Genomic DNA, 25,355 nt, shown 5'->3' with positions numbered 1-25,355 from the left:
TCTGCTTTAAGGGTTAGCAAGGCCAGTCACTCACTTGAGGTCCCATGATTGTAAGTAGGTTAGCAGGGCGTTCACCGAATCTGCTGGGAGTGGTCTCAGCAGCCAGGCTGGAGGCAGCAGCATGGTTTGCCTTCTGTCAGATCCTCATGCTCTCAGACAGAGGAAGGAAACCTGACTTAACACCAGCTGCTAAGTTGCTGTCAGGTCCTCTGGGGCTTGGGCCCAATGACTCTTTCTCTCTCAGCTGTGTTCTCATGAATGTGCTTCTTCTCCTGCAGGTCAGGAAAGAGGTTAAAGAAGACCCGCAAGTATGATATAATCACCACTCCAGCTGAGCGAGTGGAAATGGCGCCGCTAAATGAAGAGGATGATGAGGATGAGGACTCCACAGTATTCGACATCAAATACAGGTACAGGGTGGAGACAGAGGCTTCCTCCTGGTCTTGGGGCAGTGGGTTGGTGGGACCTCAAGGTCAGGCATGATGTCCATGTGTTCTTGTTTTTTGGTTAAGTGTTGGGCCCTGGGGTGTTCTGCACATGGAGAGACCTGCTCTGATCTTGTATTAGTCCGTTTTCGTGCTGCTAATAAAGACATACCTGGGACTAGGTAATTTATAAGGAGAAGTTTAATTGACTCACATTTCCACATGGCTGCAGAGGCCTCACAATCATGGTGGAAGGCAAGGAGTAGCAAAGTCACATCTTACATGGATGATGGCAGGCAAGAGAGCTTGTGAAGGGGAATTCCCGCTTATAAAACCATCAAATCTTTTGAGACTTATGCACTGTCAGGAGAGCAGCACGGGAAGACCCACCCCCATGATTCAATTACCTACCAGGTCCCTCCCACAATACGTGGGAGTTGTGGGAGCTACAATTCAAGATGAGATTTGGGTGGAGACACAGCCAAACCATATCAGATCCCTTCCTAGAACACACTGCACCTGGAAACCCAGCAGAGAATTGCTTATTTATTGCTTTTCCCAAATGAGAACACGAAGTCACCTTTAAAGAAGGAAAAGGAGGATTGTGCTTCAGACAACAAGCTAGATGTCCACTGGCTGTGGGGGTCCGGCCCAAGCAGCCATGTGTGCCACACACCAGGCACCCAAACAGAAACTTATCTTTCAGCCTCACTTATGTCAATAGCTGAGGATGTGGGTGACTGGGTAGGTGGCATTCCTGCTTGGATGGAGTTTACCGATGAGCTCCAAAGGCAGGTGACTTTGTGACTTTAGGATTGTAGTGTGTGGGTTTTCAGATCATTTTGAGGTGTACTTTGAATATGTGAGCTTCTTAATGGAAGAGGTGAGGATGAGCATAGTTTTGAGATGAGGGCTCGAAGATCCAGAGAAGGGGCATTGCTTCACCAAAGTCCCAATTAGTAGTAAAAGTGGAATAGAAATGCAGGCCTGTCCCTGTCTGGGCTCCCCACATTCCGTGGCTTCTGCATGTCCGGGAAGACGAGCCTTCCACACCTGTGTTCCTCAGCACAGCCTTGGCGGTCCTTGGCCCTTCTGCATAAATCAGTTGTCAGATTCAACAAGACAAGTGTTTGGGATTTTGATTGGAACTGCATTGCCTGTAGATCAATTTAGGGAGAATCAGCACTTTTACTTTGACTTTTCCAATCCATGAATAGAGAATGGATTTTCCATTTATTAGGTATTTAAAAAAATGTTTTTCAGTACTTTCAAAAATTTACGTATAAATGTTTTATACATTTTTATTAGATATATTCTCACAGGTGTTTTACATTTTGATATGTAAATTTTTTACTTTAAAGTACTATTTTATTTATACTCATATCTGGAAAAAAGACTGTATTATCACGTTTACATACATACTGGTTTTGGAAGCTGAGTTTGTTAGTGAATCACACCTAAATCTTATGAAGAACTTGAAAGCATTAAAACGGATTGGTTATGGATAGCAGAATGGGAGAAAAATCCCCTTAGCTGTAATTTGCATTTTAGGTAAAGGGCAGCACCCTTTGAAAATAATCAAATCAATTGGTAATATTTATCCATACCACAAAATAATGCACAGTTAGCCCTCTGTACCTGAGGGTTCCACATCTGCAGGCTCAACCAACCACAAATTGAAAATATTCGGGCATGGTGGCTCATGCTTGTAGTCTCAGTACTTTGAGAGGCCGAGGAGTGCAGATCTCTTGCGCTCTGGAGTTTGAGACCAGCCTGGACCACATGGTGAAACCCCACCTCTACACAAAAAAATAATGCAAAAATTAGCCAGGCATGGTGGTGCATGCCTGTAGTCCCAGCTACTTGGGAGACTGAGGTGGGAGGATCACTGGAGCCTGGGAGGTCAAGGCTGCAGTGAGCCGTGAGCATGCCACTGCACTCCAGCCTGGGCAACAGAGCAAGGCCCTGTCTTAAAAAAAAAAAAAAAAGAAAAAAGAAAATTTTGGGAAAAAAACAATACAACAGTGAAAATAATGCAAATCCAAAAAACAATATAGTATAACAACTATTTACCTCGTGTTTACATTGTATTAGGTATTAGGAATAATCTAGAGATGATTTAAAGTATACTAAAGAATGTGCATAGAATACATGCAAATACTATACCATTTTATATAAAAGACTTGAGCATCTGTGGATTTTGGTCTTTGCAGGAGGTCTTGGAACCAATTCTCTGAGGATAACAAGGGATGACTGTGTACATAGGAAAGTTAGTGACTCTATTGATTTTATCGCTAAGCCATTTTATCTGTCTCACACTCAATACAAAGAAGTAAAATATAATGTGAAGAAAACCATGTCCTCATCACTATTCACAGTCAAGAGTCCACTTCCTCCTGCAGGGCTGGGAATATTGTACAACAGGGAGCATTTAATGGTTCAAGTGGATCAATGTAGTGTTTTGATTCTGAGCCACTGAACAGCATCTCATCAATCTTTGGTGACTGAGCTAACTCCATGGGAACAATGATAGACGGAACGATTTTTGTGGTATCTCCACATCCCACTAAATAAGAGAAGACCCTAAACAAAGAAAAATATAACAATCAATCTGCTCAGAAATTCTCTTTATAGACTGTTTCCTAGAAGGTGGGAAAAGGGGCCTTTCCCTGAGGGCATAGACATCCGTATTATTGTGGCCTGGTTGCTGGACTGATGTTGTGTCTGGTATGATGAAGATAAGGCACACACTGAAACCAGTGTCAGATTAAGAAACTTCCACAGCTTGTCTCTGTTCTTCAGACAATGGAGCGAGTTCCTTTTCTAGGCTAACAATGAGTGCCATATTGGCACTGCTGCTGGCTGTGAAACAGACTAACTACTAAAGGTAAACTACTAAAGGTAAAGCACCTGGTGGGTATTAAAGTTAACAGACAAGTCCAAGCTTGTGTTTTGAAAGTCCAGGTTGGCTTGCTGGCTGGCGTGTTGCAAGGGCAAAAGTAAGTGAGACCCCTGGTCTGCAGGCATGCTCTGGGTCATTTTCGTTGGCCACTTTAATGATGTGCATTCCATCTCTATCTGACACAGCAATAGTGCGGGACCCGTCAACACTTGGTGGTTTTTTTTTTTTTTTTTTTTGAGATGGAATCTTTCTCTGTCGCCCAGGCCAGAGTGCAGTGGCACTATCTTGGCTCACCGCAACCTCCACCTCTCAGGTTCAAGTGATTCTCCTGCCTCAGCCTCCTGAGTAGCTGCCACTACAGGCATGTGCCACCATGCCCAGCTAATTTTTTGTATTTTTAGTGGTGATGGGATTTCACCATGTTGGCCAAGATGGTCTCAATCTCTTGACCTCGTGATCCACCTGCCTTGGCCTCCCAAAGTGCTGGGATTACAGGTGTGAGCCATGGCACCTGGCTAACACTTGGTGGTTTTCAATACAGGAATAGTGTTAGCTTCCTGAAGCACCTTAGTGGTGTCTCCTCTGCCCCTATTCTAGGCAGAAACTCCGGACCCTGCAGATCCCTCTGTATTAGTTTTCCACTCCAGACCATCAGCCTTAAAGAACCCCTTTGCCCCACCGATCAATCTCTATGCCTGGGTTTCTGCTTCTGGGGCTGCCAGGTTCTCTCTGCTGTCATTCTGGGGACAGTGTCAAAAGCAGATTTCTCTGCAAGCCGCCACCTCATGATTCATGACTTTGTCTCTGACGTCTCTTAAAAAATATTATCCTTAAACTTTTTGTTTATTGCAGTTATTTTTAAAAGATACTGATTTTTTAACAAAAATCCAGCAACCTTGCTAAACTTTTATTAATTCTTGTAGGATAAATGTGGAATCTTTGGGTCTTCTGTGTAGATATGTCATCTGGGACTAAGAAGAGTCCTTGTCCCTGCTCCCAAGTCCTTAAACGTTTTATCTCTTCTTTTGCCTTTTCTGCTTTCCTTCCTTGAGAAGTTTGTGCTGTTTGTGGTTGAAATAAAATCAGAATGTGAGTGAACTTGGAGGTGAGTCACTAGACACGAGCCCACTGCAGTCCTCAGGCCTAAAGATGAGTGACTGTTTAGAAAGACTAAGTAGTGCTGGCTTTTCTTGTTACAGAGGTAATGTTAAGCTGTAGAAAATACAGATAATAAACAGGAAAGATACAATTACCTATCATCTCACTACTTACCAGTAACCACTAGAGTGTGTGTGAGTACATGTATGTGGAACTTTCTTTTTTATAGAAACAAGACTGTATTATACACGCTGTTTTGGCACGTTTTTCTACCCAAACAATGAATCATGAGCAACTTTTCAGGTCAATAGGTGTGAAAGAACAAAGAGTTTAGGACATTGCATATTTGGTTTAATGTTTTTGTGAACTTCTTTGTCTGCACATTGCTAATCTGTTCACAGGTACTTGTTTTTCCCATTTAGACATAACTCAGCCAAATGTTTCAGTTCTCTCTAGGAAACAGACTACATTTAAATCAGATGAATCATGACTTTGGGTTATTTTATGATTGAGTGGAAAGAGGAAAATCACGTTTTTGGCACCAGGGCAGTAAGGCAGAGTAACCTCCTTCTTATTCTTTCCCAGGCAACTCTCTGATAACATCTTGTGACCTAGAGCCTTTGCCTATCAGCCAGGTTTTTTTTTTTTTTTTTTTTTCCTTGAAGTTTTCAGTCAGGTAGGAAATGAAGGAGGAATAAGAATACAGGCAGGGTAGGAGATAAGACCTCAAGTGTGTAGGGCCAGAGTTTGGGGAGGGAGGGAGGAGTTCTATAGAAATGAGTCTCTAACTCTGTACTTAAAAAGGCTAATTAGAAGGGAGAAATGATAGCTAACTGGAGTATAAGAGTACCCTGGGGTTTTGAAATGGTTCTGTCTTTCAAGAGGCATTTGGGTTTCCGCTGCATGTGTTTTGAGCTTTGTTGCCTAGTGTGCAGTTGTGTGGATGCTCTGGGCCTCTTTGCATTCCCGGTTTATTACAGGAGACTTTGGTGTCCCCCAGGACGAGCGAGATGTGGGCTCTTCCTCCCGTGTGTGTGGCAGGCGGCCCAGCAGCTGTGACAGGCGCAGCCCAAAGGCACACTGCTGGGAGAACGCGCTGCTCCTGCCAGCCCTGCCTCCCTGCCAAGAGGGAGGTCCCTGTCCCCGCTTCTTATATGTGGAAAAGATGTGGCCCCGTGGGGTGTGTGGACGTGCATTCTAGAAATCCCTGCTTCCCACCCTCTTGTGGGTAGGGCTTCCTTCGGGAGTATAATTAGAAACCCATGAGATTTCCGCTGTAATGCTGAGGGCTTTGGCTGGTGTCTTGTCTTGGAAACCAAGGGCATTTTTGTGCGGCTTGCAGCATGAGGCCTCTGCAGGGTAGGCAGGGAGTATGGGAAAACAGACCTGGCTTGCTACCCGGGAGCTCTGAGTCCCCATGGATGCCCTCATGGCAGTTGCTAAACACACTCAAGGCAGTGACTTCTTGCAGCTGCTTCTACTTACTGAGGACCTCTGAATGGCTGAGCACCCCATGCTTCCTCGTGGTCTTCTGAGGGTGAACTGTTAGGAGCATCCACAGATGGACAGCTGCCTGGGCAGTGGGTATGGAAACAATGGGCATCATGAGCTTCTGAGGCCTGGAAGGAACCAGAGAGGAGCCAGTGACTTGCAGGGTAACTATCTGAAACAGCATCGGAAGCCATCCCCAGACCAGTTTGAATAAACCTCTGCCAGTCCTCTTCCTTGCAGAATGCAGAGCATATGTGTTAAAAATGGGCATCGCCCGGAGAATTTTTGTTTCTTTGGGAAGCAATATTGGCAGCCTGCGGGCAGTTTTCATTTAAGGTGTCTCGCTCAAAGCCAGGGCACCTTAAAAATTCTTGTGTCTTATGTCTACAAGGATGGAGCCTATGTGAACAGGAATCTGATCAAACAAACAAACAAAGAGGAAAGGGAAAGAAAGAAAAAGAAACGAGGGAACCAAGGAAGGAAGGAAGGAAGGAAGGAAGGAAGGAAGGAAGGAAGGAAGGAAGGAAAGACGAACCACACAAATCATCCTAAGTATCAATGCTTTTGCAAAAGCAAGCCATGTTTTTCAGGTGTTCTTTTCTTGTGTGTCCCTGGATGGAAGCAGTAGAACTGCCAGGGGCTTCCCTGACACATGGTGGTGGTGTCCCCACATCTCTCTGTCTCAGACATACTCACAGACAGGCCAGGCCTCCTCCCTCTGGCTTCTCCGTCATTCACTCGTGGGGCCGCTGCGTCCTCTTCCCAGGGTGTCCTTGCCGGCTGCACAGAGAGGTCAGCTGCCAGGGTGCCGGACACCACTGACAGGTGCTGCAACAGGTGCTCCTGTGTTGACAGCTATTTCACCGGTCAGACAAGCTTCTTGTAAAACATGGGCCAGACGCAAGTTGGGACATGTCATTCTCCTTGTGTGGGATGGTTGTAACCCGGTGTCATCCTATAGCACAGTGGGAAATCTGAACAAGCCTGGGCCGTGGCAGCTAAATATGCCTTCACTTCCTACAGAGATTTTGGTGGGGATGGTGGTCGGCATTGACTCTTTCTGACTTACCTTAACAGTGAAATGTCACTAGCAATTTGGCAGTTCTGGGGAATGAGAAGGGGGGCTGAGAGAGGCCTTTTGGAATCTCTGCTTGTCATCTAGAGTGTGTCTAGTTGGTGAGCCTGATAATTCCCTTCACCATGAGTACAGGCTAGGTAAGCCTGGCCTTGCCCTCGAGGGGCCTGTGTTGAGAGTGGGAGACAGCAGGAGCATGGCCACTTGTTTTTTTTTTTTTTTTTTTTTGAGACGGAGTCTCACTCTTGTTGCCCAGGCTGGAGTGCAGTGGCCCGATCTTGGCTCATTGCAACCTCTGCCTCCCGGGCTCAAGCGATTCTCCTGCCTCAGCCTCCTGAATAGCTGAGATTACAGGTGCCCGCTACCACGCCCAGCTAATTTTTGTATTTTTAACAGAGATGGGGTATCACCATGTTGGTCAGGCTGGTCTTGAACTCCTGACATCAAGTGATCTGCCCGCCTTGGCCTCCTGAAATGCTGGGATTACAGGTGTGAGCCACTGTGCCTGGCTGAGCATGGCCACTTCTAAGACCACCTGGCTCTCACAGAGGAAGGAACAGGTGCTGTGGGCAGCCAGGAAGGGGGCAGTAAGTTCTTCCCAGAGGAGGTGAAACTTACGAGTTTGAGAGGACCAGGAAGTGAGCCCAAGGTGGCTCAATGTGCAGGGAGTAGTGAGGGCATTCCAGGGAGAAGTTACAGCAGGTGCAGGCACAGGGACGTTTGAGCCAGAATAGGGATGTTGGGTGAGTGGCAGCTTTGAGCCTCTGTCCCCCAAGCCACTCCTCGGGGGAACCCCAAAGCTTCTGGCCCATAGATGGCCACAGGGAAACAGCTAGATGACGTTGAGAGAGCCAGGACTTTACAACCAGCCTCCTCTGGAGACAGCCTGTTCCCTCCACTGTCCCTGGAGTATTGTTCCTGAGTCCCAGTCACCCCAGAGAGCCTGAAGGCCCAGCCAACTACATGGCTGAAACTTGGGGTATGGCTCTACCATCTCCTGGAGAGACCCAGAGAGCCAGTGGCCAGGCCTGACCTGGGCAGGCGTTGCCATGTGTGGGTGGACTTCTCCCTGTGGAGGACCGTGAAGGATTCTGCGATGAGCAGTGTGGCTCCCTACCTTGTGTACGTGTGGGCGTTTCTTAAGTACACGGATAGAGACAGCAACCTGAGGGTGAGGCGAGGGCAAACAGCCTGGTAGGGGATCCCCGTAAGATTCAGAGCAGTCCCGTGGGATGCCCAGACACTCACGGAGGTGAATTTCAGCATGGCAGTGGTACAGAGTTTGCATCTCCGCTGATTCTGCCGGCTGCTTTCTCCAGAGCCCACAGGCCTGCTGTGGCCATATCTGCTCTGGCACAGCTATGGTGATCAGGTCCCTGCCCTCAGCTCTGATTCTTGGTCTTTGAAATCTTCACTGCTCCTCCTCAGTTCCTGTGCCCCCACCCCTCATCCTCGACTTTGACCTTGCAGCAAGAGGCAGTGGAAGGCCTGATGGTGGAGTCAGACCTGGCAGGAGCCTTAACATTGGGGGTCCTTAGTCCCTTCCTCTTTGAAGTGGGGGGTATGAGTGCTTGGGCTTTGAGATGTTGGTTTGAGAGGATAGATCCCCCGACTCCCCAACTCACAGAAGGGGCCAGGGGATCAGTGTAAGAAAGCCAGCCTCCTGTACAGCTTGGACATGGCTTGCTGGAGACTTTTCTCTTTCTCTAGTCTGTTGAGTAGGGTTTTTTTTTTTTTTTTTTTTTTTTTTTGAGATGATCTTGCTCTGTCACCCAGGCTGGAGTGCAGTGGCAAGATATTGGCTCACTGTAGCCTCAACCTCCTGGGTTCAAGTGATCTTCCCACTCAGCCGCTTGGGTAGCTAGGACTACAGACACACGCCACCATGTCCAGCTAATTTTTGTAGTTTTTGTAGAGACAAGCTCTCATTATGTTGCCCAGGCTGGTCTCTAACTACTGGGTTCAAGCGATTCTCCTAACTGGACCTCCCCAAGTGCTGGGATTACGGGCATGACCCACCGTGCCTGGCTTATGTTTTCTCTTTAAACAACTTTTTATGTGGAAAAAAAATGAAATTTCATGCAAAAATAAAAATAGTGTAGGGAACTCCCTTGTACTTTTAACTCATATTTTCCTGTTAACGTTTTTTGCCTGTTTGCTTTCTGATTCATCTGTGTATATATGTGTGTGTGTGCACACAAACGGTTTTTACTAAACCATTGGAGGGTAAGTTATATATATCATGGCCCTTTCCTGCAAATAATTATGTATTTCCTAAAAATAGGATGTTTACATCTTCTAGTAAATAGCTACCTGATATGGTAATATATTTGGTATTATGTAATATTATGACAGGCAGTTCATTATTTTGTAAATTCTATTAAATCCTTGTTATTTTTGCTTATGTAATTATATAATCCCCATAATCAAACATCAAGAGGTGATGGTGGCAGCTTTAACTGGTCAAATTTTCCCTCCTTTTCTAAAGTCCCTTTTGATGATGTCTTGAGCAGATTCAGTTTTTTTTTTTTTTTTTTTTTTTTGAGACAGTCTTTCTCTGTCACTCAGACTGGAGTACAGTGGTGCCATCTCAGCTCACTGCAACCTCTGCCTCCCGGGTTCAAGTGAGTCTCATGCCTTAGCCTCCTAAGTAGCTGGGATTACAGGCGTGTGGCACCACACCTGGCTAATTTTTGTAGTTTTAGTAGAGACAGGGATTCACCATGTTGGCCAGGCTGGTCTCGAATCCCTGACCTCAAGTGATCCACCCGCTGTGGCTTCCCAAAGTGCTAGGATTACAGGCGTGAGACACCACGCCTGGCCGCAGATTCAGTTTTTAAACTTATTTTTTTTTTTGAGACGGAGTCTCGCTCTGTCGCCCAGGCTGGAGTGCAGTGGCGCAATCTCGGCTCACTGCAAGCTCTGCCTCCGGGCTCACGCCATTCTCCTCAGCCTCCTGAGTAGCTGGGACTACAGGTGCCCGCCATCACGCCTGGCTAATTTTTTGTATTTTTAGTAGAGATGCGGTTTCACCGTGTTAGCCAGAATGTGATCCACCCGCCTCGGCCTCGCAAAGCGCTGGGATTATAGGCTTGAGCCACCATGCCTGGCCTAAACTTATTTATTGTACTTCTTATGTTGTCTGACACTGTGGTGTGGGCCTGGGGTTTAAAGGTAAGGAAGCTTAGACGTGGCTTTTGTCTCAAGCTCCCAGTCTAAGCAAGAGACCAACGCTAATCAGATACATAAGCCAGGGGTCAACAAACTATGGCCCAGGGACCAAATCCAGCCCGCTGTCTGTTTTTGTACAGCCCAGGAGCCAAGAATGATTTTCACATTTTAATGGTTGAAAAAGAACTAAAGGAAAAATACTATTTTATGACAAGAGAAAGTAATATGCAATTCAAATTTCAGTGTCTATAAATAAGATTTTACTGGAACACAGCCGTGGCCAAGCACTTCTTGCTGTGGCTGCTGTTCCACCACCACAGCAGGGTTGAGGAGTTATCACCGTGATTGCAGGACCTGCAGAGTTTACAGTATTTCCTCTCTGGATTGTTACAGAAGAAGTTTTCCAACCCCTAGTGTAAACACCCTGGAAGTGCTGGCAAGGAGGGTTAGATACAAGGAGAAAGAGGTTATGTTCTAGGGAGTCTGTGTGGGGAGCTGGGGGAGGGATCCTTAGTTGGGAGCTGAGGGGAGGGAGGGGGTTTGCTGGAAGAGTGGATTGTGCCTTCCAGACAGCACACTCAAAGGTCCTGTGGCTGGGGACTGTGACCTTTTCAATGGCTGAGAGGGTGAGGGATAGAGATGTTCAGGAGGGGTCAGAATGGGTGCGGGGCTCTGCCGGAAGGGGCTGACTCTTGTCCTTCCCTTTCTTTTAGGTAAAACCTGTTTCCCAGCCTGTTGGCATCCTGTGGAAAGTTGGTCAGCTGCAACCTGGGGTGTGAAGACCTGGAAGCCCTCTCGCATCAGAGGTGTTGAAACCAAAATGAACGTTATGTATAAAACCCCAGCTCCATTGTGGGTGTCAGGCGTCTGCTCAGAGTGTCACTGGCAAGCTCGTTTCCACATCACCACAACGGAGTTGCTTCTGCCACCCTTTGGGCGCCCCTTTAAAGTGTCCCCCACTTCTACTCCCTGTGTGAGAGGCTTTGTGCCTTGCTACGGAGCAAAGGGTAGAAACATGTTGATTTTAAAAAAGTTTTTTTAAGACAATTGTTGACAATAGTAAAAGAGATCAGGAGGATCAAGAATCTAAAACAAGCCTGAAGGATGTCCAACTGTGTATTTAGAATTTCTGACATTCTTCTCTACTGCATCTACACATTGGACCCCGTCTGATCCTTTGCTGTTTTTTTGGCTTGGTCAGGTCCTGGCCTCATTTTGGCATTACCTGTGTCAGAGTTCAAGGTGGATGTGCTTAGAGCTGGTCAGCCCCTTCCAGACCTGGACACATCTGTGGTTCCTTTCCCTCCCTCCCTCCCTCCCTCCCTCCTTCCCTCCCTCCCTCCCTTCTCTCTCTCTCTCTTTCTTTCTTTCTTTCTTTCTCTTTCTTTCTTTCTTTCTTTCTTTCTTTCTTTCTTTCTTTCTTTCTTTCTTTCTTTCTTTCTTTCTTTCTTTCTTTCTTTCCCTTCCTTCCTTCCTTCCTTCCTTCCTTCCTTCCTTCCTTCCTTCCTTCCTTCCTTCTTCTTTTCTTTCTCTTTCTTTCTTAAAAAAAAGGTTCAGCCAGAAATCAGCATGGCTACTTCACAAAGAATTTCTAGTATCAGGGAAAAACTGTGTGCACTTGTGCTCATGTGCACATGTGTGATAAAAGTTTCTCCTTCTCTGAAGGGAAAGGAAAGTGCTAGGCAGCTTGTGATTAGCAGCATTCTTTGTGCTTTTTTGTTGTTCCTCTGCTCTGTCACAGTTCTACGTTGTTTGCCTTAGAAATGTAATTTTTAAAAACCATTTTAAAAATGAACGGTGATTCAGCTGGCTGGAAAAAAGCACACTGTCAGGGGACTATATTTGAAGTCAGTCTAGACTGGGCTGGACTAGAAACCCGCCTGGACCCAGGAGGCCCCACAGGACCCAGGAGGTCCCTGCGGGAAGGCAAGAGGTTCAGGTAAGAGTGGCTCACCTCTGAGCTGGTGAAGTGAGGACTTGCTGGTGATGTGACCCAGAGATCTGCTGCTGGCTTCTGGAGACAGGGCCTTGGGCTGACTTCTCAGGTTGATTGAGGCCTCCCGACTAGCGGTGTTCCCAGGCTAGAGGTGATTGGCTGCAACAAAGATGCTTCTAGTAGTCTATTAGCAGTGCCTTCGGGACCCTGGGATTTTGCTGTCTCTAGAAATGTGTTTTTTATTTTTTTATTTTTTATTTCCCCCTTTTTTCCTGGCGTTGCTCCAGGGTTTATGTATTTGCCTGTTTATTGTCCTGCTCTCTTTTTTTGGATGAAAACTCCAGCCTTTCCTGACTCACCTCCATCTTCAGGTTCTTCAGTTTTCTGAGAAGAGTGGGGATATGTGGGAAGGGGCATGGGAGCTCGGCAGCCTCCACCTGCCAGGAAGGCAGTCTGGCCTCTGCAGGAAAGAGCAGAGCCCGTGGGAAGCCCTGGGTGAGGATGGCGCAGCCGGCCCACCACGCATGGCATTGCCAGCCACGGGGGGCCTGCGTGTAGTCTCTGCTCCCTGCATTTCACCTTCTTTGTTGACTTTCCTTCTCTGTTTTCCCCCATCTGTTTGCCAGAGGGGTGGGACTGGCAACAGAACAGCCGTGGCTGCTTTATCTCTCCTCTCCACGGTGTACTCAGGCCTGAGTGGTGACTCACGGGAGCCCAGCCACCTCGCAGCTGTTCGCCCCCTCAACCTTTGAACTGGAACTGCTGGCTCATACAGGGTTTTCGACCACTGCAGCTGAACCTCATGGAAAAGCTGGATTCCTCTGCCTTACGCGGAAATACCCGGGCTCCATCTGCCAGGTGCTCGCCACTGGTCCTGGTAGAAGTGGCAGCTGCTGAGAGTGACCTTCCAAATCCTTGGTGGCACTTCAGCACTACAGGCTCTCCAATAAAAACCCTTTAGACACAAACCCTGTGTACCTTGGGCTTGGATGTTTTCTGTGGTGCAGGCCAGCGAGGCGCCTTTTGTGAAGACAGATGTGGGCCCAAGGCTGAGGAGGAGGGCGGGGATGGGAGCCGGGTGGGAGGTATTTGGATCCTGGTGATTTAGAGAAAAGCTTGGAAATGAAAAAGGCTTGGGGGTGGAGGGGCGTGCATGCTGTTTTTACATCTACATACACAATTTACATTTACATATACAATTGGAGGCTCACTTGCTCATTTCCTGGAAGCTTGCTCCTTGGCTAGGAAATACTGAGCCCTAATTGTTTCCAGAGAATCTTGGGGCATCTCCAGAGAAGATAGAATCAATCACATAAAAAACTACTAGCTTGTAACTGCCTCATACCTGGCTTGCTTTACTCTATGAGTAAGTGTGGAATGTATCTGGGCTGGGTGCACAGCGAGGTGAGCAAAAGCCAGAGGAAAAGCCCATTTGCTGCTGTTCCAACTGGTTCCCTTGGAGGTCACCAAGAAGCTGGGAGTGTGGTCTGTGTCCCTCCTCCGCGAGGAGCTACTCCTGTGCTCGGTCTTCTCTACAACCGCAGCGGTGACTAAGGTTCTCCAGGGTAGCTCTTTCTTCAAATAGCTGCATGGGAAGCCAGCCCTGGAGAGTGGGTTTCCCCACCATCTCAGTCTTCTCAGAGAGTGTCCTCCACTGAGTACCCATCCTGTCAGGTTGGCTTGTTCAGACGCCCGGGGACAAGCCAGCCTGACGGTGAGGAGGGTGTTTCAGCATCTGCAGCGGTCTCTGCATGGCGGAGGGTCGGCTGGTACTGCAATTTGCCTTTTGGTTTTGAAGATTCTGTTGAGGCTCCATCCTCACCTTGACCTCTTCTATAAAATCTGTTTCCCCTGCTGTGCCGTGGAACACCTGCGGGAAGCCAGTAAGTTAAAGTCCTAACATCAAAGCCTCTCCCTCTACTGCCTGCATCTCCTGTTATGAAAGCCTGAATTGTATGGTTATTCTTCCACCATGTGGGGATGGGAGATGCTTTATAAGGACATGGCACATTAGCCTCAAAGGGCCCTTGATGCAGTGGTAAGTTTGTGTCCCGTGCTTGCCCCCTTTGGTGAAATTCTTGGGTGCTGGTATCATTTTAAGGGAATCAGGGGAAATTACCCAGAAGAGCAGGGTCTGTAGGAGAAGAGGGGTAGGCATCAGTGACCCAAACTTGCTGGTGAGATTTGGCAGCTGAAGCCATTTAAAGAGATTGGCAACTGGGCGTGGTGGCTTATGCCTGTAATCCAGCACTTTGGGAAGCGAGTGGATCATCTGAGGTCAGGAGTTCAAGACCAGCCTGGCCAACATGGCGAAACCCCGTCTCTACTAAAAATATAAAAATTAGCCTGGTGTGGTGGCAGGTGCCTGTAATCCCAGCTGCTCGGGGACCTGAGGCAGAAGAATCACCTGAACCTGGGAGGCAAGGGTTGCAGTGAGCTGAGATCACGCCACTGCATTCCACCCTGGGCAACAAGAGCAAAACTCTGTCTCAAAAAAAAAAAAATAAAAAAAAAAGAGTTTGGCACCTTGGTGTTGCCAGTTGCTGAAGAGGGGAGAGGAGGGTTATGTTACAAGCATCACCAACAAAGAGCATTGTGACTCATCAGAGGGGAGAGCAATAGTAAAGACTTTGGGGATGATGCTGGGCTGCCTCCCCAGCCACCCACCTTCCCTGCACGCACTTCTTGTAGCAGCATCATGAGTTTGCAGGTCCAGATGTTGCTTGTATTGTAACCACAGCGCCCTGTGCCCGCCTGTGCCTCCTGTATTTGGGTTAGATATTTTCTTATGCAAATAAATGATTTAATCTTTTCAGGGTGAGGAGCGAGCCCTGGGGACCTGGAAGGTGTTCACTCCAACACCACTAGTTCAGGAAAAGGGTCTGCCCCATAAGGCCCCAGGCTGCTCCTAATGACAGGTGCAAGCCGGTGCTTCCCTCCAGCCCGGTGGTGCCACAATTGCTTGTGGTTTTTATTTATCAGAGAATTCAAGAACACCTGATGTGGACTCAGTGTACACAACATACCACTTATGAAAACCGAGTTTGTTTTCCATTATTTTCGAGAACTAAATAGAAGTGACTGTTCGGGTGGCTGTCGTGAGCTACTCCCTGCCTTGCTACCTGAGTCTTCTTGGGTCCAACAAGTACTTGGGTGTGACTTTCCTTGTAAAGTGCCTCAAAGTTTGCTGGTATTTCTTATTATGCTTAGTTGGTTTATCAGCAAGCTCATTTTCCCTGGGATGGGTTTTTTGATGAGCCGAGTTGATGTGGACGGGAACACAAGGAGCTCTTGTGTATCTGTTGGCAAAGCAGGTGGCCCACTATCTCTAGTATAAATGTCTCAATGGCTGATCTGGCCTGGGTGCTGTGAACACGCTTCTTATTGTGAGCAGGTAAGAGTGTCGTGAATGAATTATCCCCAGAGTCTGCAAGACAGCCAGTCAGGTGGTGCTGAGTGTGGTGGGAAGAGGAATTGGGTGCAGACAGACAGGCATGTGTTTCCGGCCTCACTGTTCATTCACGAACCCTGTGATCTTGGCCCCATTTTTTCCATCTGCACTATAGGAACACACCTCTTTGGTTATTGTGATCATTAAAATATGTAATTTAGCCAAATATCTGCAGGTGCCTGGCACCACCAGCACCACCAGGAATGGTCGTCACCAGCACCACCACCTCTACCATGAATAGTTTTTGAGTTCTTCCTGGGTGCCAGGTGCCTTTGCACACACACTTATTCAGTCCTTAACAGCATCCTTTAGGTAGGTATTATTCCTGGAACAGACTGACCATTTCCATAGGCCCAGGGCTGTTTCCCCTGAATCATATTCACCTCCCTGGCTATCCATAAGAAAACATTGATTTGCTTGGCACTTTGTCATCCTTTGAGTCCTGCCAACAGGGTGGTGAGGTAGGTGTTTGTCTTCATTTTGTACACACAAGGCTGGGAAGGTCAGTCACGGCACAGGATCACATGGTTTCTAAGGGGTAGGTCTCAAACCACCAGTCTCCTGCCCTCTTCAGTATTTTTCCCTGAAGGGAAGAGGAGGGGACTTTTCTTTTGAGACCAAAACAGCTCACACTTGGGATAGCATAAGACATCAGCTCTGGGCCAAAGAGACAAGGTCATATGTTCCAAGAGGCTCCCACTCTGGCTGCAGCTCCCCAATGGGGAAAGAGGTCTGCAGGGCAAAAGGGACATGTCCCCTGGATCCCCAGATCCTTCCTTTTCTATAATTCTCTGCCCAAATGCCCCTTTGCTAGCTCCCAGGGCTTGCACTGGGTTCATCTTCCCTAGGGCCACTTGTATGCCCATGCCTTGGCTGAGAATGGCCAGCTGTGACTGAGACGTGGACATGGCTGGAGCTTAAATATGCAGCCTGGGGTGTCCATACTCGTGTGCAAGGCCCCTTGCTACAATGACTGGATGGGGATGGCAAGAGAAGGGGAATGGGCTGCAGACCAGGGACCTCCACCGATATCCTGGTGGAAGGGCGGTGTCCCTTTGCCAAGATGCTGAAATGCCCAGCTTGCCCATGAGGCAGTGGGAGGGTTGAATGAGATAAGGCACACACAGTGGGTGCTTGATAAATGGATGTCATCTTATACATCCGCAGGTTTTCAGAGAGCCACAGGCATGATGCTGGGGCCTGCTGGAATGCAAAGGTGGACAAGACAGGCACACTCCTGATTCATAAGGCTGTTGGTGTAGGAGGGAGATGAGGTTTGTACACAGAGCACTGGGTGGCCGCCATCTGCTTTACTGAGGCATCCCAGCAGCCAAGAGGATCAGCTACTATTTATTGAGCTTTTAATATGTTCCTGGCATTGCGTTGAAGACTTTACATGCATTGTAAAGACACTCATTTGCATAGTAAAACTAGTTTAGACTCTGGAGCCAGACTCCCTGGGCTGGAATCCTGGTTCTAACATTTGCCACTGTGTGGCCTTAGACACATCTCTTAACCTCTCTTTGATACCCTCTCTTTATCTGTAAAAGGGAAACAACAGCAGTACCTACCTCATCTGGATATTATGAATTGGATGTTTTGATGTCTTTAAAGCACTACCTCATCTGGATATTATGAATTGGATGTTTTGATGTCTTTAAAGCACTACCAGGTACATAGCACTAATTCATTAATGTGCCCAGCAACACTACAAAGTAGTTTCTCTGTTGGGATGTTTACTTGTCAAGCTAGGAAACCAAGGCTTTGGTAATAAACGCACCCAGATCCCTTGCTAGCAGTGGTCTGTCTGCTGCTTGGAGGCCTGGATGCTACCCACAGTGCTACATTGCTGGGACTTGGCATAAGGTCAGGGCCAGCCTTGCAGAAGGGTGGGCCCTGATCCCAACCAGGTCCCTTGGCTCTCGGCCCTGCGAAAGCTACGGAGTTGTGTGAGACTGTAGAGGCCCAGAGAGAGTGCTGAGGTTGGGGGGTCCCCTGAGGCTGTTCTCTTTCTTGGGGGTAAGAAGTTGGTGGTGACTGGTGCTTGGGAGATTGGGGCCCATGGATGTATCTCTGGTTAGAGGAGGAGGATGAAGGTGGAGAGGAGGCCGCAGAAGGGCTTTTTTGTTTACCTGCATAATCCAGCCCCTCCATTTCTTTTCTTTTCTTTTTCTTTTTCTTTTTTAATTTGGAGAAAAGGTCTTGCTCTGTCACCCAGTGGCATAATCATGGCTCACTGCAGCCTCAACCTGCCGAGCTCAAGCGATCCTCCCACCTCAGCCTCCCAAGTAGCTGGGGCTAAAGTCTCGTGTCACTACACCCAGCTAGTTTTTAATTTTTTGTAGAGACAGGATCTTACTGTTACCCAGGCATGCCTCACAGTCCTGGGCTCAAGTGATCCTCTCTCTTGCCTCGGCCTCCCAAAGTGTTGGGAGTTATAGGTGTGAGCCTATAACCCCAACAAGGTGACAATATCCATTTCTTAAAAGCAGAATGAATTTAGCTTCAGGGAAGCAAAGTCGGGCAGGTTGGAATATTATACCCAGTAGAATGTCTGAGATCTCCCTCTGAGATCTCCCTCTTGCCACCTTTATTATGGGCACTTCAGAGGTGGCAACTTTGGGTGACACAGGCCCACCATCTTAAGGGTTACTGTCCATGTCCCCAGTGCTGCTGTCATCTTCCCTAAGGGGAGCACCTGTGCTCCCCTTCATCCTTAGATGTGGGGTTCTTGTTTAGATTTGTGGGGCACCTTGATTCCAAATAGTCCCATTTCTTTAATGAGCATTTAGGAAACTGTCAGATCATGTGTCCCAATGTTGGTTCAAGACTTGACCACTTTGATAGACATGAACTAATTCCAGTGTCTTCTAGATTCATTAGTTAAAAATAGGACTTGGAGTTATGAGAAACCATTTCAGATGGATTTAAATCAAATAGCTGAGTTTTGATAAAAAGTGTATTTATTATAAAAGTGATCTTTTAACTGGTGAAAATTTGGAAGACTGGTAATTATAAAGAAGATAAAATAAGGTATCTAGATCATAACCCTGATTAGCATTTTGGTAGATTTTTCTCTGAACTTTTCCCCTCTCTGCCTCCCTCCCTTCCTTCCTCCCTCCGTGTCTTCCTCTCTTCCCTCCTTTCTTCCTTCTCCCCTTTCCCCACTTCCCTCCCTCACTATCTCCCTCCCCCTTCCCTCCCTCCCTTCCTTCCTTCTCCCCTCTCCTCACCTTCCCTCCCTCTCTCCCTTCCTCCCTCCTTCCTTCCTTCTCCCCTCTTTCTCTCCCTACCTCTCTCCCTCCCCCTTCTCTCCCTCCCTCCCTCCTTCCCACCCATCCATCCATCCTTCCCACCCATCCATCCATCCTTCACTCACTCATTTGCAAATGTGTATTGAACTCCTGCTTGTGCTAGGCACTATGCTAATTGGAAGGCTCAATAAAGTGAATCTGGGGAGGACCAGGACACATCACTGCCAGGGATGACAGAGAATAAAGTGCTGTGACAGGGACATGGGGGCATCTGATGTCTGACAAGAGAGGGACCGACTACCTGGACAAAGAGTGACCTCTGGCCTTGTGTGTGCCTTGCTGTTGTTTCCTCTACAAAAGTGGGTCATCTGACCTGATTTTTTCAGTTAATTTTATGAGCATTGCCCTATGACCATTAATATTTAAAATGGCCTTTTAAGAGACAGCCTTCCCATTGTCTTTTGTGGGATTGCACTACTGAGTGACCCATCTCCAACCTGTATTGGCAAAAGCTATGGACGAGAGAGGCCTCATGGAAAAGTACAAAGGGAGAGGCCTTGGGGTCTGACCTGGCTCCCAAGAGCTCAGATTCCGGGTAGTCTCCTTCCCTCCCCTTTGTTCTTCCCCTTGGACCCCCTTTCAGTCTTTCAGTCTGAACCTTAGAGAAGGATGCAGCCCACCTAAGTGCTGAGCCCCACTTGCTGTGACAGTCATTGTTTCTGCACGGCGACCAGGGAATATCTGCTTCCTGCCAGGCCCAGCGATTAGGACCAGAGTATGTGCAGTCCTGATCCTGTGTTCTCCCCTCCCCTGGCAGAGAGAAGCCCAGTGACTGTCCTTGTGTCATTTGAGCAGAGCCCACAAAAGGCAGCTGCTGCCCACGGGGGGCCTGTCAAATGAGGGCTCAGTGGGCAATGTGAGCTGAAGCTCCTTGACCACGACAAGCCTATCAAACCCCACTGGCTTTCCCCCAACCAATGCAGGCTACAAGTACCCCGGTGACCCTGATGTGCAGTGAGTCTCCCTGAACCCTGTCCCTGAAGCAGCCATTGTGTAGGGTATGGATTCAATTTTATTTTCTCGCAGGTGTCTATCTAATTGTCCCAGCACCACTGCCTTTGGATGCCGCTTGTGTCTGAGTCTACATCATTTGTCAGAGTTTTGTGTATCGTTTTTCTGAGGTAGTAATAGTCATCCTCTGGACGAGGTCCTAGAACCTGGAAAGTTCCAACTTGAAAGTCTGCACCCAGGGACAGAACCCTGTTGGGCAGGATGACAACGAGGAAGTTTCTAGAGCGGGCGTTCACCTTGAAGGGGCCCTTGGAGATCAAGGAGTTCAGAGTCCTCGTTCCATACCCAAGGACCTGTGGGCTTGGAGGGTTCATATGAATTCCAACCATTTTCTCCATGGGAGGGAACGCTCTCTCTGAGCCTGGGACATCTGTCCTGGAGCCCTAAGCAAGTCTCTGTGGGAGGCCAGTGGCTTCCTCTCCCTGCAGTTCTTCCTTCTATACCTGTGCCTTGTGGCTTTCCTGCCCGCCTCAAAGGAGGATATCCAGGGTGTATCAGGTATACACACTCACCCACATCCAGACTGTGAAGGGCGTGGCCACTGCACACAGGACCAGAGAGAGGATTTGGACACGTCTGTAAATAAGCCTCAGGTTCACAGCACGGTGCCTTTCAAGGGGGGCACTGTAAGTTCACTGAGCAAGGGACCCAAGAGTCTGAAACTCTCGAACGTCACCCTGTGGGAGATCAGGACACATTGTGTAGGGCTGTGACCCCAACTGGATGGTCAGATCCAGTGTGGCCTCTGCCGCGGGGGCTTCAGCTGCATGTTTCTCGGTCTGGAGACCCCAGCAGAGCCTACCCAAGCTGTGGGGAGGAGGCTCCACTGCTGGGGGTTCTTTGACAGGGTGTTTGGTGTTAGAGGCCCAGGGCCAGAGCACCAGGGGCCCCAGTGGGAGGAGCCAGGTGTAGGGATGCCACCAACCGCCCCAGCTGCGGGAGGCCCGCAGAGGCTAAGTTAAGGTGGTGTGGAAACGTCTGGGAAGTCACCTCGGGAGCCTGGATGGAACGCGCTGTGTTCTGATTCAGTGGATCTGCTGTCTGAGACGCCGCATTTCCAACAAGCTCCCAGGAGTTGCTGGTGCTGCTAGGCTAGGAAGCACATCTTAAAGAGTGAGACTTTTAGGCTGCTTTTTTTTTCTACATCCTGCTTACAGCTTCTGATTTCTAGCCCTGGAGATGTAGGCCACAGCCCCGAGTAATTAAAGCCCCACCTGCTTCTCTCCAGGGTTCCCCAGCCCTCCACTCTTCTCCCAGCGTCATTCACATCATCTTTGATTCTGGGTTTTGTCTGCCCCCTGATCCCCCTCTCTCTTCTGCAGCACTTCTCAGATAACCCCTGTATTAAAATCACAGAGACCAGACACAGATGCCCTGGCTGGGGGATCACACATGTGAGCCTGCAGACAATTCCAGATACCCAAGGCCAGGAAGGCCCACGTGAGGATGTCACCCACCCTGGAGGAGACTTGGATGGGGTGGCAAATTTCTGTTTGGAGGAAGAGGGTTTCCAGGATGGCAGATGCCAGAAGATGGTCCTGATGTCTGAGGAAGGGCCACGTAGTCTGATGGGATGGTGGGTCGTGAGCACACTCAGATATTTGGCTAAGTCTTTCTGATGAGTGGAAGAGACTTCAAAGAGTACTACAGAGTGTCCTTTCCTTCTCAGTAGCCAACAGGTGAAAAAAAACCCAAAAAATCTTGATTCAGAAAGAGAGGGTCTAGCCGTTGAGGAGTGTATCCTGCAGGGCCTGCCTCATCTTGCAGGACAGATTGGCAGAGAGGAAGTCTTGCCATGATGTCCTGCCTGCCAAGTGTGATGGGCAGGTCCCAAGGAAAACAGGCACTGCTGGGCTCCCCAGGAGCCAGTGCATCGAGGAAAGACCAGGGCCCAGGGGGAAGTTAACACACATAAAAAGATGCTGCATGTACTCATGTGTGTGATTGGGGTTCACTCTGGGCTATAGAAAGATGAGCTTTAGGCCAAATAATCACTATCTATACAGGGGAATGATGGCAGTGGGACATATGAATACAGCAAAGGACTGTATTTGGAAATTAGCTGGGCAGTGACACAAATTGGCCCAAGAAAGATATAGATGCAGAGGAGAGAAAGAAAAGTATTCTGAAACTCTTGAGTGCAATGTCCACAAAGCAACAAGTTCAAACTTTGCAAGTCGATGTAAAGAATCCTGAGACAGGTGTGTGAGAACAGTAGACCTGCAGGTGGGGGATTGCAGATGCCATGAGGAATTGCAGACTTTTGTCCATAGGATTCTTCAGATTTGTAAGGGTTCCTTTTGTATGTGGGGGTCTACATGGTATACGAGAAAAGGCAAATGGGTATATGGGCAGCTGAGTGGATTCTCAGCAGGTCGGGAGGAGGACAGCAGGATGGTCCTTAGTCTGACCCCTAGGAAGAGCCAGAAAAGAGGACAGGTGGCAGGTAGGAGCTGCCTGGCTCAGGTACCCTTGTAAGTGCTCTAAGTCAGGGGGTGTAGGGATGGCTGCCGAGTCTTTTCATGTGCCCCATATCACTGTCCAATGAGACACACAGAGACCTCTCTTAGCCCAAAGCAAGGTGGTATGGGGCCTCTGTACACTTGAGAGGACAGAGGAAATTGGCACTCTAGAAAAGCAGCGTGAAACTCAAGAGATCCTCCTGTCTCTCTTCCCAAAGAGCTTTTCTGGCAGATTTCCCTGCCAGCTGACGTACCCCAAGCCCCACCTGCTTCTCTCCAGGGTTCCCCAGCCCTCGAGTCTCCTCCCAGCATCATTTGCATCATCTTTGATTCAGGATTTTGCCTGTCCTCTTCTCTCCTCTCCTTTCCCAGCGAGAGGCTCACTGGTTCCCATCATTTCTCCAGCCATTCCAAGTCTCAGTCCTTCCTTTCCCCCCAGCAGCCCCTGTTTCTGTCCAGACCCTGAGCTCCTGCAGAGTTTCCTAACCGGTCTCTTGGCCTCTAGGCACTCTCTGCTCTGCCCTAGGGCCCCTCAGACACCTCTCTTGGGGACATTTTTCTCAAGCACTATTTGGCCCAGGTCAAACAAACGTTTGGTGGTTCCCCATTGCCAACAGGTTAAAAGTCCAAACTCTTTAACTTAGCTTTGAGGTTCTCTGAACCCTGCTCCCAGCTCTTCTTGCCTCTTTTTGCACTGGTTTCTGGCATAACCATTGCATTTCTGCCTAGCTAACTTCTTCAATTCATCCTGAATGTGCCACGCCTACCCCCCGATCTCCCAATACATGGACTTCTCCAGCCAAGGTCCATTTCAACTTCCAAATCAAGTTCCACTTTTAAGTGGTGATGTTGCCTACTAGGAGGCCAGGCTCCCTTGGGATTTAAGGTCTAGGGAACTCAGATGAAATTCCACTTTGCATGATTTCTTCGGAGGTTTGTGACTGTGTGGCCGTCACAGCCTCCTGGTTTCTGCCTTCTGTACGTCTCTCTGCTCTATTTACCCCATCATCTGGGTGTAAGATGTGGTCACAAATCAACTGCAAGAAATACTTAGGGGTCATGTTTTGATATTGTGGAGAACTGGGCATGTTCTGAAGAAAACCAGCCTTGTATATGGCAAACATACATGCACACACAAGTATTTAAAAAAAAATTCTTCCTACCCCCTTGCCATTGGAATGTTGTCTTAGCCCCAGGTTGGCATCCGGCCTCAAAATTTTACTGCTGTGGCTCTTTCTGCTCACACTCTTCGACCTCTCACTCAATGACTCCTCCCACCCCTTCCCCCAAGCCAGCCCTCTGCACCCCTCCCCTGTCAAAAAGAAAAATCAAAATCCTTCTGCTTGTCTCATGCAGTTTGGTTCACCCTCTCCTCTGAGCCTTGGAATAGACTGCATTAGACCTGTGGGACCTCACATTCTGCCATAAGCGCTGGTCAAACTCTCCCACCCCCACCCAAGCAAATAGCGTTCTTTCTCTAAGAAGGTGCCAGCTATTCAGACATACCCCATGTACTTGGTTATGCCTGTGCAACATCACTCCATGGCTCCCTGGTTAAGGCTTTCCTGGGGTGGTCCAGTTTCATTATGCGCCCAGACTGGACTGTCAATTCTCTTTGTGCCAACCTTAGGTCTTGCACTTGGGCAGTGGGGCAGTGACCACTTTTGATAGTGACAATGATGGTAGTATGAGAGCCCACTGCTAAGTCACTCTGGGAGCTTTTTTTGAGAGGAAGATAGAGTCCACCAGCACTTTAAGAGTACTCCGAAAGTGCCAGATGGCCCAGGTGCCTGAAAAGTCTCCTACAAAAGGAGGACACACAAGAAGAGGAAAACACAGCCAGATAAAGAGAGGGGCTCCCAAGATCGCTGGAGGAAAGGGAAGTCTATCCCTGCAGATGTAGTAGGGGGAAGCCTTGGGGCTGCCTGTCCCAAGTTTCATTCATTCATTCCAAAATATGTGTCTGAGTCCTACTCTGTGTCAGGAACAGTTGTAGAAACTGGGAACACACTAGTGGACAAGACAGACTTGGTTTCTGCTTCCGTGGCAGTTATACTAAGGGAAGAGACCACCCCTCGTATTGTCTTATGCCCAATTTCTGCCTCTAAAGAAAGAATAAGTAAAAACTAAAAGGCAGAAATGAAATCCACAAGCAGACAACCTGGCTCCACACCCTGGGCCTGGTAGTTAAAAATTGACCCCTGACCTTATTGGTTATTTGCTTAAAAAAGCACTGTGAAGATCCCTGTCCTGTTCTGTTCTAATTACCAGTGTATGCATCCCCAGTCACGTACCTCCTGCTTGATCATGACCCTCTCACACGGACCCCCTTAGAGTTGTGAGCCCTTAAAAGGGACAGGAATTGCTCACTCTGGGAGCTCGGTCCTTGAGACAGGAGTCTTGCTGATGCTCCCGGCCAAATAAACCTCTTCCTTCTTTAACTAGGTGTCTGAGGGGTTTTGTCTGTGGCTCTTCCTGCTACAATACTACGCAAAAGACAGACATTAAGCAAATAAAAATCTTGTGGTTGTGCCGAGAGCTCTAAGGGATGATGGAGGGATTGCCCAGTGTAACCCACAAGCTCAGGCTGTAGTCAGTCCTGAATCGAATTCACAGGGACAGGAAGGGATGTGGGTGGGGTCAGGGAGGACCAGGAGGGAGGCTCAGGAGAAATGGCCAAGAGGTGAAATGTGTCCCAAGTCCAACATGAGGGAAACCTTCCTAACGAAGAGCCTGGAGCCTATTCCCGAGGGCTAGATACCCTCTCTGGGACTGGACTAAATGATTGCTGAGAGGCTCTTACAGCTTCTTGCAAAGAAATGCGGGAAGGAAAGATGATGAGTTTTAATGGTTCTAATTTGTATTTTTTGCTTATTTCACTTAGCGGGAAGAGGCTTCCTGCATGGAAACAACTGATTTCACAGAGAACCTGCAGCTGGATTCAAGTTCAACCCAGAAAAACTGACAGTGAGGGCTACCCAAAGTTTGGGGAGGGATTGCATTTGTTCCAGCCTCATGA

At 48.3% G+C, this 25,355-nt stretch overlaps 1 protein-coding gene across 5 annotated transcripts in view; it reads left to right on the top strand.

The window, feature by feature from the left end:
• Positions 1 to 25,355, top strand: part of FAM174B (family with sequence similarity 174 member B) — a 62,319-nt gene that overhangs the window by 25,513 nt on the left and 11,451 nt on the right. Inside the window, exons 2-4 of one of the 5 annotated variants that reach the window (XR_004185003.1) lie at positions 279 to 410; positions 10,876 to 10,968; positions 25,221 to 25,303. Coding sequence is in view for 1 of the 5 variants with exons in the window: in XM_021940880.2 (XP_021796572.2) it covers positions 279 to 410; positions 10,876 to 10,879 (136 nt within the window). In the remaining 4 variants the exon portion in view is untranslated. Of the gene's footprint in view, positions 1 to 278; positions 411 to 10,875; positions 11,434 to 12,724; positions 13,067 to 25,220; positions 25,304 to 25,355 lie in introns of those variants that run through there. The other 4 variants (XR_004185002.1, XR_004185001.1, XM_021940880.2 and 1 more) reach the window with 4 other exon arrangements.

Source organism: Papio anubis, chromosome 7 (assembly GCF_008728515.1).
Source record: "Papio anubis isolate 15944 chromosome 7, Panubis1.0, whole genome shotgun sequence".
Lineage (NCBI taxonomy): Eukaryota > Metazoa > Chordata > Mammalia > Primates > Cercopithecidae > Papio > Papio anubis.
This window is presented reverse-complemented; position numbering and strand designations above follow the sequence as displayed.